The sequence below is a fragment of the Pundamilia nyererei genome, unplaced genomic scaffold (genome assembly GCF_000239375.1).
Source record: "Pundamilia nyererei isolate P.nyererei 1_Seehausen unplaced genomic scaffold, PunNye1.0 scaffold00142, whole genome shotgun sequence".
Taxonomy (NCBI): Eukaryota; Metazoa; Chordata; class Actinopteri; order Cichliformes; family Cichlidae; genus Pundamilia; species Pundamilia nyererei.
This window is the reverse complement of record NW_005187543.1, coordinates 1,197,297-1,209,763: the sequence shown is the minus strand read 5'-3', so window position 1 is coordinate 1,209,763 and position 12,467 is coordinate 1,197,297. Positions and strand designations below refer to the sequence as shown.

Below are 12,467 nucleotides of genomic sequence, written 5' to 3'. Positions count from 1 at the left end.
GTCTCCTACTCACTCACATACATTTATTCTATCATGTTTCTACTAACTCCTCTCCAGCCTCTAAAACAAGTGATATCATATTTATTTAACAGTAAACATAGGATTTCCTTTATAATCGTGTCAGCTCCTGCTTCCAAGGTCAAACATGAACTATGAAACTCAACTTCGAACAGCCAAGTGTTCTTATGGTAAATGGACTGGTTTTTATATAGAGATTTTCCTCTCTACCTGAGCACTCAGCGCTTTATACAACATGCCTCATTCAATCATTCACACCCACTCATATAAGCACTTTCTTCTACCTAACATTCACATACATTTCGACAGATGTGTCACAGGACAACATCTTGCCCAAGGATATTTAGCATTCAGACTGGAGGAGCCAGCGATCAAACCACCAACTTTCCAGTTAGTAGATGACCTGAGCACCAGCTGCCTCTCTTATCAAAAGCATACAACAAAAACTAATTGAACTTGGAAGTGCAATTGTCTTCTTAAATTCAATTTGGAAAATTAAAGCCAATACATAGAAAAGAAGTAGCACAGTGGTGTAGTGCTTAGGACTGTCACCTTACAGTAAGAAAGCCAGCTGGGGGCCCCTTTGTGTTGGAGTTTGCATGTTGTCCCTGTGCCTGTGTGGGTACTCCCCAGGTACGACTGCTTCCTCCCGCAGTCCAAAGACATGCATGTTAGGTTCTAAATTGACCATAGTGTTAGTATGTGATAGACTAGCGATCTGTCCAGGGTTCACCCAGCGTCTCGATCAATAACAGGCTCCAGCTCCCCACGACCCTGAACTGGATATTTTGTTAAGAAAATGAATCAATGGATGGACGAACATATGAAATGCTGACTGCACATTTTGCATCAAGTCACTGCACTGCAGTATCTTTCTGCATGTGTTCACACTAATGAACTATAACAACACAGATTTCATAATTTGATATCAGCTGATTGTTGCAGTCCTTCCATAATAACGGTTGATCCAAAATCCACACATCACAAAGATTAAATCTATGGGAATAAAATGTACTAGAGTGAGTTAATTTCACCTCAATCGCTCTTTCTTATGCACGGAGTTGCACAAGAAATGAAGCATCAAATAAACCAAATGCAGAGGCACAAACACCAAAATTAAGTCCATCCATTTCACGTCATGTCTCTGAGTGTTTCTCCTTCATGGCTGTCCCTTTGGGTCGACATCAGTGATACAAACTAAACTATTCTGCAGCAGTCAAAGAGCTTCTTTGTGCTGCCTGCCAGAGTCCACACACAATCTAAGCTCATCATGCCTGCCTGTAGTTTATTCAGCCTGTAATGAGTAATCTGAGAGTGATCGCACATTTTCCAAACACACACACACACACATATGCGCTCTTATATTTTTTCACAATTATAAGAATTCAAAGAAACGCAGATAAGACGGACATCCAAGTGTAGTTTATTATGCCTGTAATTATAAATACAAGAACGGCTAACACAGAGTTCATTCCGTGTAATTTATAGCGGGATATAAAAGATGCTATAGCACTGAAACCACTTTGCTTTTCCTTGGCCCTGCCCAGTGTTCCCTCCTCAAGTCCAAACCCACGGCAGCCCATGGTCCTCTCTAATTTCACCCCAAGCAGCAGAAGCTCGAGCTGAAAAAGAGTAATGTGGCCCCCAAGTCCAGCAAACTATTCCCTTTTCCTGTCTCCCTCCTCTTCCAGCGACCACAGATCGACAGCTCTACGGCCAGCACTGGCCCAAAACTATGAGGGGTATTTTCAGCACTGTAATTTAAAAGACACATGGTATACACACAGGCACAAAGTCAAATACAGAACCACACACTCAGCAAATACACAGCCATTGGGGATAGATCAAAAGACAAGAGAGTGGAGAGGAGACAGAGATGCCCACAAAGACACGTGGCCCATTAGGATCAGGTCAGTGTGCCCTGAGTGCCGAGTTTGAGGAGTCTTGTACTGAGTAGCTCAGTACAGGAAAACAGGGTGGAGGCCCAGCAACAAAGAGATGTGAAAGAAACTCATCTGTAAACAGGAGGCCAGTATTGGGATGTTATGGCAGGGAGGGTAGAACCAAGAATAGCAAAGAGATTTTTTAAAAAAATGTTTGTTTGGTACTTGATGATTCACCACTTTGCTATGCTCATGCTGTGTGTCATTTAATTCTGGAGAGAAATCCAAAGATTCAGTTGATTTTGATATATGTTACCATTTTAAAGGCTTTACGACACAAACGAGACGGCTTAACTAGGATATGTTATATGCCCAGTGAATGTGTGGTTAACAGATTTTTGCTTTAAATCATATAATGTTCTTCGGATGACATTAGTTGGCGGTTGATGTACTATTTAAAAATCTATTTGTAACTCTTAAACCCAAAAGTATGTTGAAGGATATCTAGAAGTTTATCAAAAAGCCCCTTTACTTGGAAAAAAATAAAAGATGTCCAGAGGAAAAACGAAAAAATTTAATCTGAAATTGAACCCGTCTTCTGTGCGCCAACTACCTAACAACTGTCGCTTGTGCACATACATACACACTTGCACTGATTACAGATGCAGTATATACACTGCTCTTTCTGTCCAAGACCTTAATTACCCTGTGCAGTCTTATTTCCCATAAATACAGCAGGAGCAGGGCTGTAATTAGGGCCTATATTTACTCCACCTGGCTAAGGGAGAACCCAATTCAGTGCTGGCCACAGGGATGAGCAAGCCCCACTCAACTAGGCTGCCTTTGGAGGAACCAAGGCACCAGCTGTGTCCCAGCTCATGGTTCTGGATGCTGCGGAGGATGAGGAGTGCCTCGCAAAATCCAATCAGGTGCACAATAAAACCTGTGTCACAGTTCCTAATACTGTATTTGCTGGAATGATCTCCACAAAATACTTAATTTGAAAGAATTCATCCCATAACACAATAGAAGCTGTTTCCTAAACCATCTTTGCAACCCATCTCTTAAACTATCTCATCTAACTTTTGCTTGTCTGCTGCTTAGGATTCTTAATTCCTATTTTTCTTATTGTTTGCGTGTGAAGTCCCAGTCAACTACCCCCTAGCAAAGTGTTTATGTATTGACTGGTTGGCAAGTTGCAGCTGGAGGTGGCTGGTAGCTGCTGTAAAATTGCTTCCTAAAGCCCCACTCACTCCTAGTGGCCTAAACAGCAGTCTATGCCCCTCTGGCAACGACAGGTTGCTAGGGAAAACTGTGTATTCGCTGACCAGATGGTGAGTTGCTGAAGGTTGCCTGTAGCTGCAAGATTAAATTTATTGCAAAAAGGTATACAGTGCTGTACAGAAAACCATGTTGCCATTGGTTTGCATAGCATCAGATCGCCACGGTAACGTACAGATGCATAGAGGATCAACTCTGGGTTCAGTATCTACTGATTCTTTGATATGAAAGGTCAGGAATTAATCCACCAACCTTCTGACCGTTCGATGACCTGCTCTTTCAAATTAGTTCTTATAAGTATATTGCAAAGTGGAATTCAGCTGAACCGTAAACCTCTTTGCAACCGGTTTCACCCAGTGAAAGGCATGAACCTCTAGCAACCACACACTAACTGGTTGGGGAATACAAATTCATCCCTAGTAAATAAATAGTAGCCACCTTGGTAGTCGCCGACCCGCGTCTAGGACAGTGCGATGGGGGCTTTTACACTGCATGTCATTTAATGGTTTTAGCAGGTGAGCTGCATGGCACTCCTGCTCTTCTAATTTTTTAATATTTCTCTTTAGCCTTGTTCTTGTTTTCGCAAGAGCCACCATTATAACAAATAACTCCTCATTATTACATCTACACGAGCGCACCTGCTTTTTGAGGAACCGATCAATAAGCCTGCATTTACCTTGAGTTATTTCTCATTCCTGTGATATATCCAGTGACTGTTAACTACCTAAAAATACCTGGAAAATACAACATTTCCTTTGCAGTCCTTAAGGGAGGAGGAGAATAGCCAGTACAATCACTTATTGGATCAGCACTACACAGATGAGTGTTGCAAATGATACGTCGGCTTCCTTCCAAATTCGGGCAAAAGAAAAACATTTCTGTTAGATGTATACATTTCACTTTGTTTACTCCAGGGAAATTCGGATTGAAAATTGGAGAAACTCGTGCTTTACCCTAATGCTCCCCAGCTTTCTTACAATATCCTTCCCCCAGAAGTCTTTTCAGAGAAGAGTTGCGGCGTCTCCTGATGAAGACAACTGACTGGCGCTCAAGCAGGAAGGAAAACAGACCTCCCAGTGAGGTTACAAATTCGCATAGTTTGGCCATTTCTCTGCCCCTCTGTTTACTTTGTGGCCACAATGGCCGTTCCCTGCCATCGCATCACATCTACAACAACAAACCATTGAAAAATGCAAAGTGGAGAAAGTGCTTGAAAATGCCTTCATGTCAGAAACAAACAAACTATTTTGTGGAATCTCATCGAAACCACTCATGCAATGTGAAATGTTGTGCTATGTTATGTTTTATGGTGTCGAACTGCTTTGTGGCTCCCACTCTTCTCTGCATCAGAATTACTGCACTCATCATGTTTCAGTGTGTTAAGGATTCAGCACCCACACCCTTCAGCAGATCTGGTGCTAATAGGAGTGGCAGTGGCTCTCCCATTCTTTTGACAGAGAAACACATCTGAAAGCTGTATGGGTGAGGTTCTGCCCACTCTTCAGAGGGCCCAGACCAAAGCTTTTCAAAGCAGGACCTTCTGGTTTTCTGTTATAGAAGCAAAAGAAGAAAGGGAGAGAATGCAAAACCAAAAAGGCAAGAGCAAACCCTCTCATAACTTTGATCTGGATCCCAGCTCTCCTTGGTTTGAGGTGGTGAATTAATGTGCTGACTACAGAGAATCTCAGTTTGCTGAATCACATATCTGCACATATTAGTAGTCTGCGAGGCAAAGACACACATTAATCAGAGAAAGCAAAGAGAGAAACAAAGAGGGTGGAGAGGCTAGCAGACTTGGCTCAATGGTCTCTGAGTGTCCTTGCGGCAAGCAGTCTAAGAAAACTTTTTTTAAAGCCACAAACCATTTTTGAATTGACAATTTTGTTGCAGACCAGCTGGGAGAGGGAGGGATAAAAAGAGTCTAAAAGGAGTCTATCATTAGCTTCTTATGTATCTCATACAGAAAATAAAAAAGAAGAAACGAGAGTTAAGCAAGCATAAAAACAAGAGTAAACCTTCAGTCTGTCTCCTACTGTGGTTGCTTACTACATTAATAAAGATCTCTGACAATAGCTGCACTGCTTAGCTAGAAAAGTGTTGACAATGCATTTGTTATCTCTTGTAATAAAGGAAGTAATATGGAAGATGTGGCACAGGGAGAATGTGACATAATTTAGCCTTTTTCTAGCCATATAATACTCAGTCGTTTCTAGTCTTAGCAAATGCTCTGCCTGTTTTTTTTTTTAAGTTTTTCATGCCATAAGCTGCTTTTTAAATTATTTTGATTCCAGGCCTTATACTTGACCATTTTCAGAAGAATCTTTTTAGTTTGTTAAACCACTTAACACTGATCTACGAATCATTCAAACATTAAAAAAGACACCAGTCTACCCATGCATTTTAAACTTACTCTTTAAAAACATTCTAGTGAAAATGGAAAAATGTGAACATGAAATGGCAAATATAATCTTGATTTTGAACCCCTACTCCCAAAAGAGACACATCAGGTAATCATTGTGAGTAACTTTGATTCAGTTCTGAACAATACTCTGAGAGGAGCAGCAATTATTGTTGTGAATGAACGGATTGTTGATAGATGCCTCTCGACTGCATCCACTGAGCTCATCAGGTCATCGACCAAATGAGCTAAGACTCAATCAAAAAATGTATGTGGATAAAAAATTATGGAATCTCCAGGATTATTCAGATGCAGCAGAACTGGGAAGAATAGATGTGAAGTGCAAAATCTGTGCAGTACTCGTTTAGGAAATAATTTTTTTAACTGACCCAAAGACCTTGCCTTTTCATGTATTTGGTTCTCCCCATTCCTAAAATGTCCTAGTGCAGCATATCCCCGCCACTAGGAACCACTGGCTCCTACTGGAGACACTGTTTGAGACAGACAGACTACCCAGCACTGATTTAATCTAAACTAATGACACCCTTTGGCTGCACCAAGTTGCCTGGAATATCATATTTTCAGGCAATTTATAGCACTGCTGGACACATCTTCTTAAAGTCTGCATTGGATTTCTGGGGAGAAAACCCTCCTGTGCAGAAAATTCCAACAGGCTGCAGAACAGCAGTGTGCTAAAATGACATCAACACTGAGACACCTGATGTAAACAACTGGGTTCAAAGACTGGAGAGAATCAGCTCATGTTACCTCAGAAAACAGACACCCATTCACTCCATTATACAGGCAGTAAGACGTGTGGCACAAATAAAATCATCTGCATACCCTTTCCTTTGCTGCCTCGCTGACTTCAGAGACATACCTCTGAAACTGTAACCCTTACATAAAGGTCTCGAAAGATTCAAAACAAATAAAGAACACATGGGCGAGTACATACTGTGCAGTGTGAGCAGATACAAATGTCTTCACATGTTCGCAGGTGCATGAACCCACAAATATGCTTCACTTCCATACAGCCTGCTGTGCCTTCCAGGTATTTCTGTGATATAATATATAAAAGCTGCTGCTTCATGTTGTGTTTTTGCAAGATTCTTCATATTTACAAATGTGAACAAGAGACCATCAGGCACAATACTACCCCAGTAATTAAATCAGCCTGGGAGGTCCACTGTGGAAATGTGTGAGATTATTTGCACTATACTGAGCTGCCTCTCGCAACACTCACTCATGCCTCCCCCACTTCATCTTTTCTTCCTCATCCCCTTAGCACACAAATGCCCTACCACTCCACTTCCTCATTGCTGGTGGATAAAATTGGCTCAAAGCTGATCGTCAATGGAGGAGAAAGGGGAAAAAAAGGAGGGATGAGGGCTGGGATGGGTACCCGTGGGAATTAAAGAGCAGCGATGACATCGTGTGCAGCACTTCCATAAATCAGTAGTAGATGAATTACTGTGAGTGGCCAGTGGTGAGCATTCTTGGTTACTGTTAACATGTTTGTCACTAGATGGAGTGCGGGAAAGTAAAGGGGCTTATATTACAGTAAATGGCAGTGGAGCACAGTGACAATGAACAGGGTGGTTATTCTACCAATAGGTACTTTGAAGAGAGATGATTTTCTATTTCTTCTACACTGTAAACAAAATCCCACGCCACAAAAAAAAGCAAGAAGTGGACCACAGTTACAAGTGTTACAATGCCCAGAGAGCAGCTGCAGTTGTTCCTTTGGCAGCATTGTGATGACTTTTTACTGGAGACTTACCTGAACAGGTGCCAGCTGGGCTCGGGGATCAAACACACGGATCATCTTATCCTATCCAAGCATTAAAGAAAGAGAGACTTAGTAAGTCAATTAGCAATATTAGAAATTTTTATTATTTTTGATACATGACACAAATGTTAAGAGGGCCAATTTAAACTGGGACTTTTTAAAAACCAAGAAAATAATGTCTGTGTTGTAATTTCCTCTTTTTTCCTTCTGTGGAAAAAAGCTCAATGGAAAGGGGTTTTTTTTAAGTTTTTTTTTTTTAGAAGTTTTTTTTTTTTTAGTAAAATTAAGAAAGAGCAACACAAGCTCTCCAAAGTGCCCTTATTCATCAGCGTGATCTCACTGATTCATTGTTAGCAAATGCAACCCAGTGACCTCGCCGTGGCCTCCCGTGCCGTGACCCCGGCCAGCCCAAACATGCATTAGGCATCAATCAAAGCAGCCAATCACAGTGGCTCCTATGTGATTGGAAGGAAATGGGGGCCTAATGGGATCAAACTGTGACTGTGAATGTGAATGTGTGTCTGCAGCACGACCGTGATCACCGCAACGGCCTAACGTGAGGAGCTGACAGCAGGCAGTACTCTAAAGGCAAAACCATCGGCACTTTTAAAGATATACTATGCTAACTGTGATGCAGTTAAAGTCACAAAAAGATGAGCTCTGTGCAACAGAATATAAATAAAGAGCTACATTTTTCAGATTTTTTTTTACTTGAGTAGTAAACAAGGGTAATAACTAACGTTCTGCTTCTTTCTCTGCCTCTCCACTCGTGTGTGAGTGAAGCCCACCCACGAGTATGATGGCCCAAAGCTGTGTCTTCAGGCCGCTGTGACCTGGGGCTAAGCCAAAGACTCAGAAGGCAGACATACACACAAACACACCCACATGGGCCACAGCCCACCTGCTGCCAAAATGCCAGATTTGGTCTAAAACCAATCTATGAGCTCTAAACTATCTCTAAGTGGTAAAGATTTATTTGTGGAGCTTATTTTGGGAGATAGTAAGCTGGTGCTGCCCCTAACAATTATGTCCATGATTTATTTGAATTATGTTGTGAATGCTGAAACCTTTAATGCAAACCTTAGACTAACCAAACACATACATGCCGACTCTCTCACATAAGATATGGAAGAGGACACCAACTTGTGCAAATACACAAATGAGAGGTTTCTCACATACAGATGTTCTCCAGCAAGCAAACGCGAACACACACACTCAAATAAGCAAACACACCTTGTTAAGCCTATGACAACAACAACACATATAAACTTTACCTAAACTCATAAATGCAGAGTGGCCAGATAGCCTTGTGTGTGTTTATGAGTGTGTTTGTGTGTGTGTGTGCTGAGAAAGCTGCTGTATAATCAAAGTGATGGAGCCTCATTCTCAAGCTGCTGTTAATGAGTTTTTGCCACTTGTGTGTTGCACACAACTTTCACATGTGTGCAAACACACACACAGATGCTGGGAATCTTCGGCCAGGGCTGCTCTCTCACTCCAACTTCACTCATCAAACACACTGTCCTGCCAGCTTGTTGTTTCCCATGGTTACTAGTGTAGTGTAACTGTGACTGGCAGTTTGGGATCACACAACCTTTTAACCAGTGATTCTGTGCTCTGTTTCCCACAGAGCACAGATAAAATTCAAAATTCAAGGTGAACCGTGGGGCATAAACCCACAGACACCTCACTTCCAGACAGCATACCACCCAGGCCCGTCCATCATTCAGATAAACAAGGGCCTACCTCCATCCCTGCTCACACTACCTGTGGGTTTCATTGCACTGAATGCTGCCTTTCTCCACAGTGTGTCATAAATACACATCTCTCCAGGTTCAAATGAGGCCTGTCATGATTCTTGCTCCTCAGGGTGGTGGTCTCCCCTTCATCTTCCCCCACCCCAGCCCTGTGCGCAGTGTTTACCCTACAGGAGGGCTGGAGAGATTGGACCCACATGTTGGCAGGCCCTATTTGCTTTAATAAGCTAGATTGGGGAGACTGAAAGGGGCCTTTTGGTTAAATGACACCAGAGCCCAATGGGACAAGAACCTCAGAGGCCTCACAGCCTCTGATCTTGCACCCCACCCCACCGCCACACCTCTGCACACTTGTTTCTGAGGTGCCTGGTTCTTTCCGTCTAAGTCTCACTTTGGACAGAAAGGCTTGTTAGCTCCGGTGAAGGCTATTATCCTGTCAACTTAATGTCATCATTTGGACACAATCCATGACTGCTGGATTAATTTGTTACTTGTCAGAGCAAAGACAAACAAAGGGAGCCTGGGCCAACAATGTTACCTGTTAATTACATGCATGTGGTATATTTCTGTGTCAAAGTTTATTTGGTCTCAAGCTCAAGTAAGCTCATTAAGTATTTGTCATATTTTCATATCAATCACTTAATTTGAGCTTTTAGTAAAGTTTACTCTAGTGCATAATGTGACAGTTAAAACAGTGTACAACAGAATAATATTGAAAAAATGATCCCTGGGCTCTTTCTATATTCAAAATATACTCATCAAATAATTCCCTCTAAACTTATAAACTTCTATTCCTAAACAGATTTAAACCACATCCTTTCTTCTTCTTTCTTTGCCTAAATTATTAACACCCAAACAGAAAACCCTTTGGCCATAAAGACACAGCTTTCCAGACTTCCTTTCTTGAGCAATTAATTTAGTTTATTTCATGCTTTTCCTATAAACCACATACCCAGTGGAGATGTCAAACAAGCACTGTTCACCAGATTCTAATTCTTCTTATTGGGTTTGGGGCTCAGGGGTCAGGTGGGGGCAAGACAAAACAAAGGCCTTGATATATTTATCCTTTGCGTGCAGCTTGTTTCCATTATTAGAGCCTTTATTGCCAAGAGACTGAAGTTTCCAGTCTGATGAAGAAAGTCTCCACAGGCCTTCTGTTTTAATATGTTAATAATGATGCCAAAAACATTAATAAACGGTAAATTACATCTTTTGCTATAAAATTGGTTTTCTAAATTTATCCCCTTTTCCCCTCTAAAGACCTGCTCAACAGTTTCTGATCTAATGTGTAATGTGACCCCCACCCTTTTTTATAAGTTTGACCCGTGTTAACAGTTTTCTGAAATAAACTCATATAAACAGATAAAGTGCAGCAATGTTCAAAGTGGGGCTTGCTGCACTCAGTGTGAGACACTGACTGCATCTAGTGGTCACAAACCACAACTGCAACTAGAGCAATCAACCCTCCGTCCATATATTAGAGGGTTACAGCATTCACTTTAAATCACTGTAACGTACAGTCACAGTAAAAAGAAAGTACGTCTATGATTTAATGCATTAGGATTTAATGAAAATAATCTGTCCCTAAAAGGGTCCTAATATTTAGTAAATACAACCCCAGATGAATTACATCACACGATATATTATTTTAATGTGACACTATTATATATTTAACAAAGTCAAAATGCAGAAGCAGTATGTGAAAAACTAAAAACATCTTTACTGATTGCATAGGAATTAAGAGAGTAAGTAGCAGCCACATGCTGCTAATCAAATGTACTTGATTAATTGATCATCAGTAAGTGTGAGCACCTCCATAAAAGCAGAACTTTTGTCAGTTTGCTCGATCAGTCCAAAGAGGACATCAATTTCTCTGAACTTACAGAAGCTGCTTTTGTTGCTCATCAATCTGGTTATAGAGTCATTTCCAAACAATCTGAAGTCAGTTCAGTGAACTAAAGTATTCACAAGTGGAAAACATTCATGATTGGTGCCAATTTTACCAGCAGTGAAAGCCCCAGTAAATTCAGACTGTACTGACCTTGGGGTGAACTGACTTTAATGTTCAGACAAACAGCAAAAAACCCAAGACCTCTATCTTAGACTCTACAGGCCTCAGTTAGCATGCTAAATGGTAAAGTTCAGTGAAAGGGATGGGGAGGGTTGTCTTTCTTCTCTAAAAAGAACATGCACGGTATTTCAGCAAGAACATGTGATACCAACTTTTAAGCACAGTGTTGGAGAGGTGATGCTTTGGGCTAGTGTAGAAGTGACAGGGCCTGGACATTTTGCAGTTATTGAGTAAACCATGGACTCCTCTGTAAACCAAAGTATTCTTACTCAAAGGTGTTACCTTAAGAGAGCTGTGCATAAGAGAATGCCCATAAAACCTCAATGAACTGAGTGGGCCAAATTCCTCCACAATGATGTGAGGGACTGATAAAGAAAAACAAGTACTTCAAGTTATTGCTGCTACAGCTGGTTCTACAAACTGCTGAATCATGAGGTTTCCTTAGTTTTTTTTTTTTACACAGTGCTTGTGCATTTTGGCTTAGTTTTGACTAAGACTTAACATCCTGTTCAGGTTGAGCTGTCCTCACCTTGCAGGAGGAAGCCAAAAGAGATCCATCGAGTTTCCAGCCGAGACTCTGCACCTGGTCACCGTGCTGCTCTAGAACTGCAAACACGCAATGGATCTTTTAAAGTGGTAGAAACTGGAAATAATGTTAATGTTAGACAGTGACAAAACAATGACAAAGAAAGTTAAAATGGTTTGGAAAGAAAGAGGGAAGCGAGGACAGATTGACAGCACAAACACAGACAAGACAAAAAACAAAACAAAACACATCAATGTAAAGAGGTCACTTCATGAAAATGCAGGGAAGAGATGAGGCCATAAATCAAGCACACAGTGTTCAGAAAACACAACAATAAAAGTATGAGTGGTTTACACCTTTCACTAGTGTAGGCATATGTAAGAAATTCAAAGCATGGCACGTGTAAGCTGAAGTGCCATAAGTGATCACAGCATAGCTTGTGTGAATCATTTCACCATGACACACACCAAAAAATGAAGGGTGCTCTTGTTAGGACAGTGCCACACAAAGTAAAAGTGAAGAGCGAAAAAACAAACAAATAAACACAAGAACCCAAACACACGCTCACTTAGATGCACATTTTCTCATTCAGATCTTGCTCCTTGACCACACATGGAAAGAAAACTACAAATGAGGGCGATGAAAGACACGGTGGCAGGTTGGATCAGCAGTGAGCAGCAGCAGCCAGGCCAGCTGTCATGGGGGGTGGAGAAGGAGGGACACAGTATATGTGTGTGGGTTGGG

The 12,467-nt window shown here is 41.4% G+C and overlaps 1 protein-coding gene across 2 annotated transcripts in view; it reads right to left on the bottom strand.

The window, feature by feature from the left end:
- LOC102206980 (mitochondrial import inner membrane translocase subunit TIM16-like) overlaps positions 1-12,467 on the bottom strand; it is a 111,536-nt gene that overhangs the window by 94,276 nt on the left and 4,793 nt on the right. For both annotated transcript variants that reach the window (XM_005744362.1, XM_005744363.1), the window contains exons 6-7: positions 11,727-11,803; positions 7,361-7,411 (exon numbers count right to left, since the gene is read on the bottom strand). In XM_005744362.1, the coding sequence (XP_005744419.1) occupies positions 7,361-7,411; positions 11,727-11,803 (128 nt within the window). The remainder of the gene's footprint in view (positions 1-7,360; positions 7,412-11,726; positions 11,804-12,467) is intronic.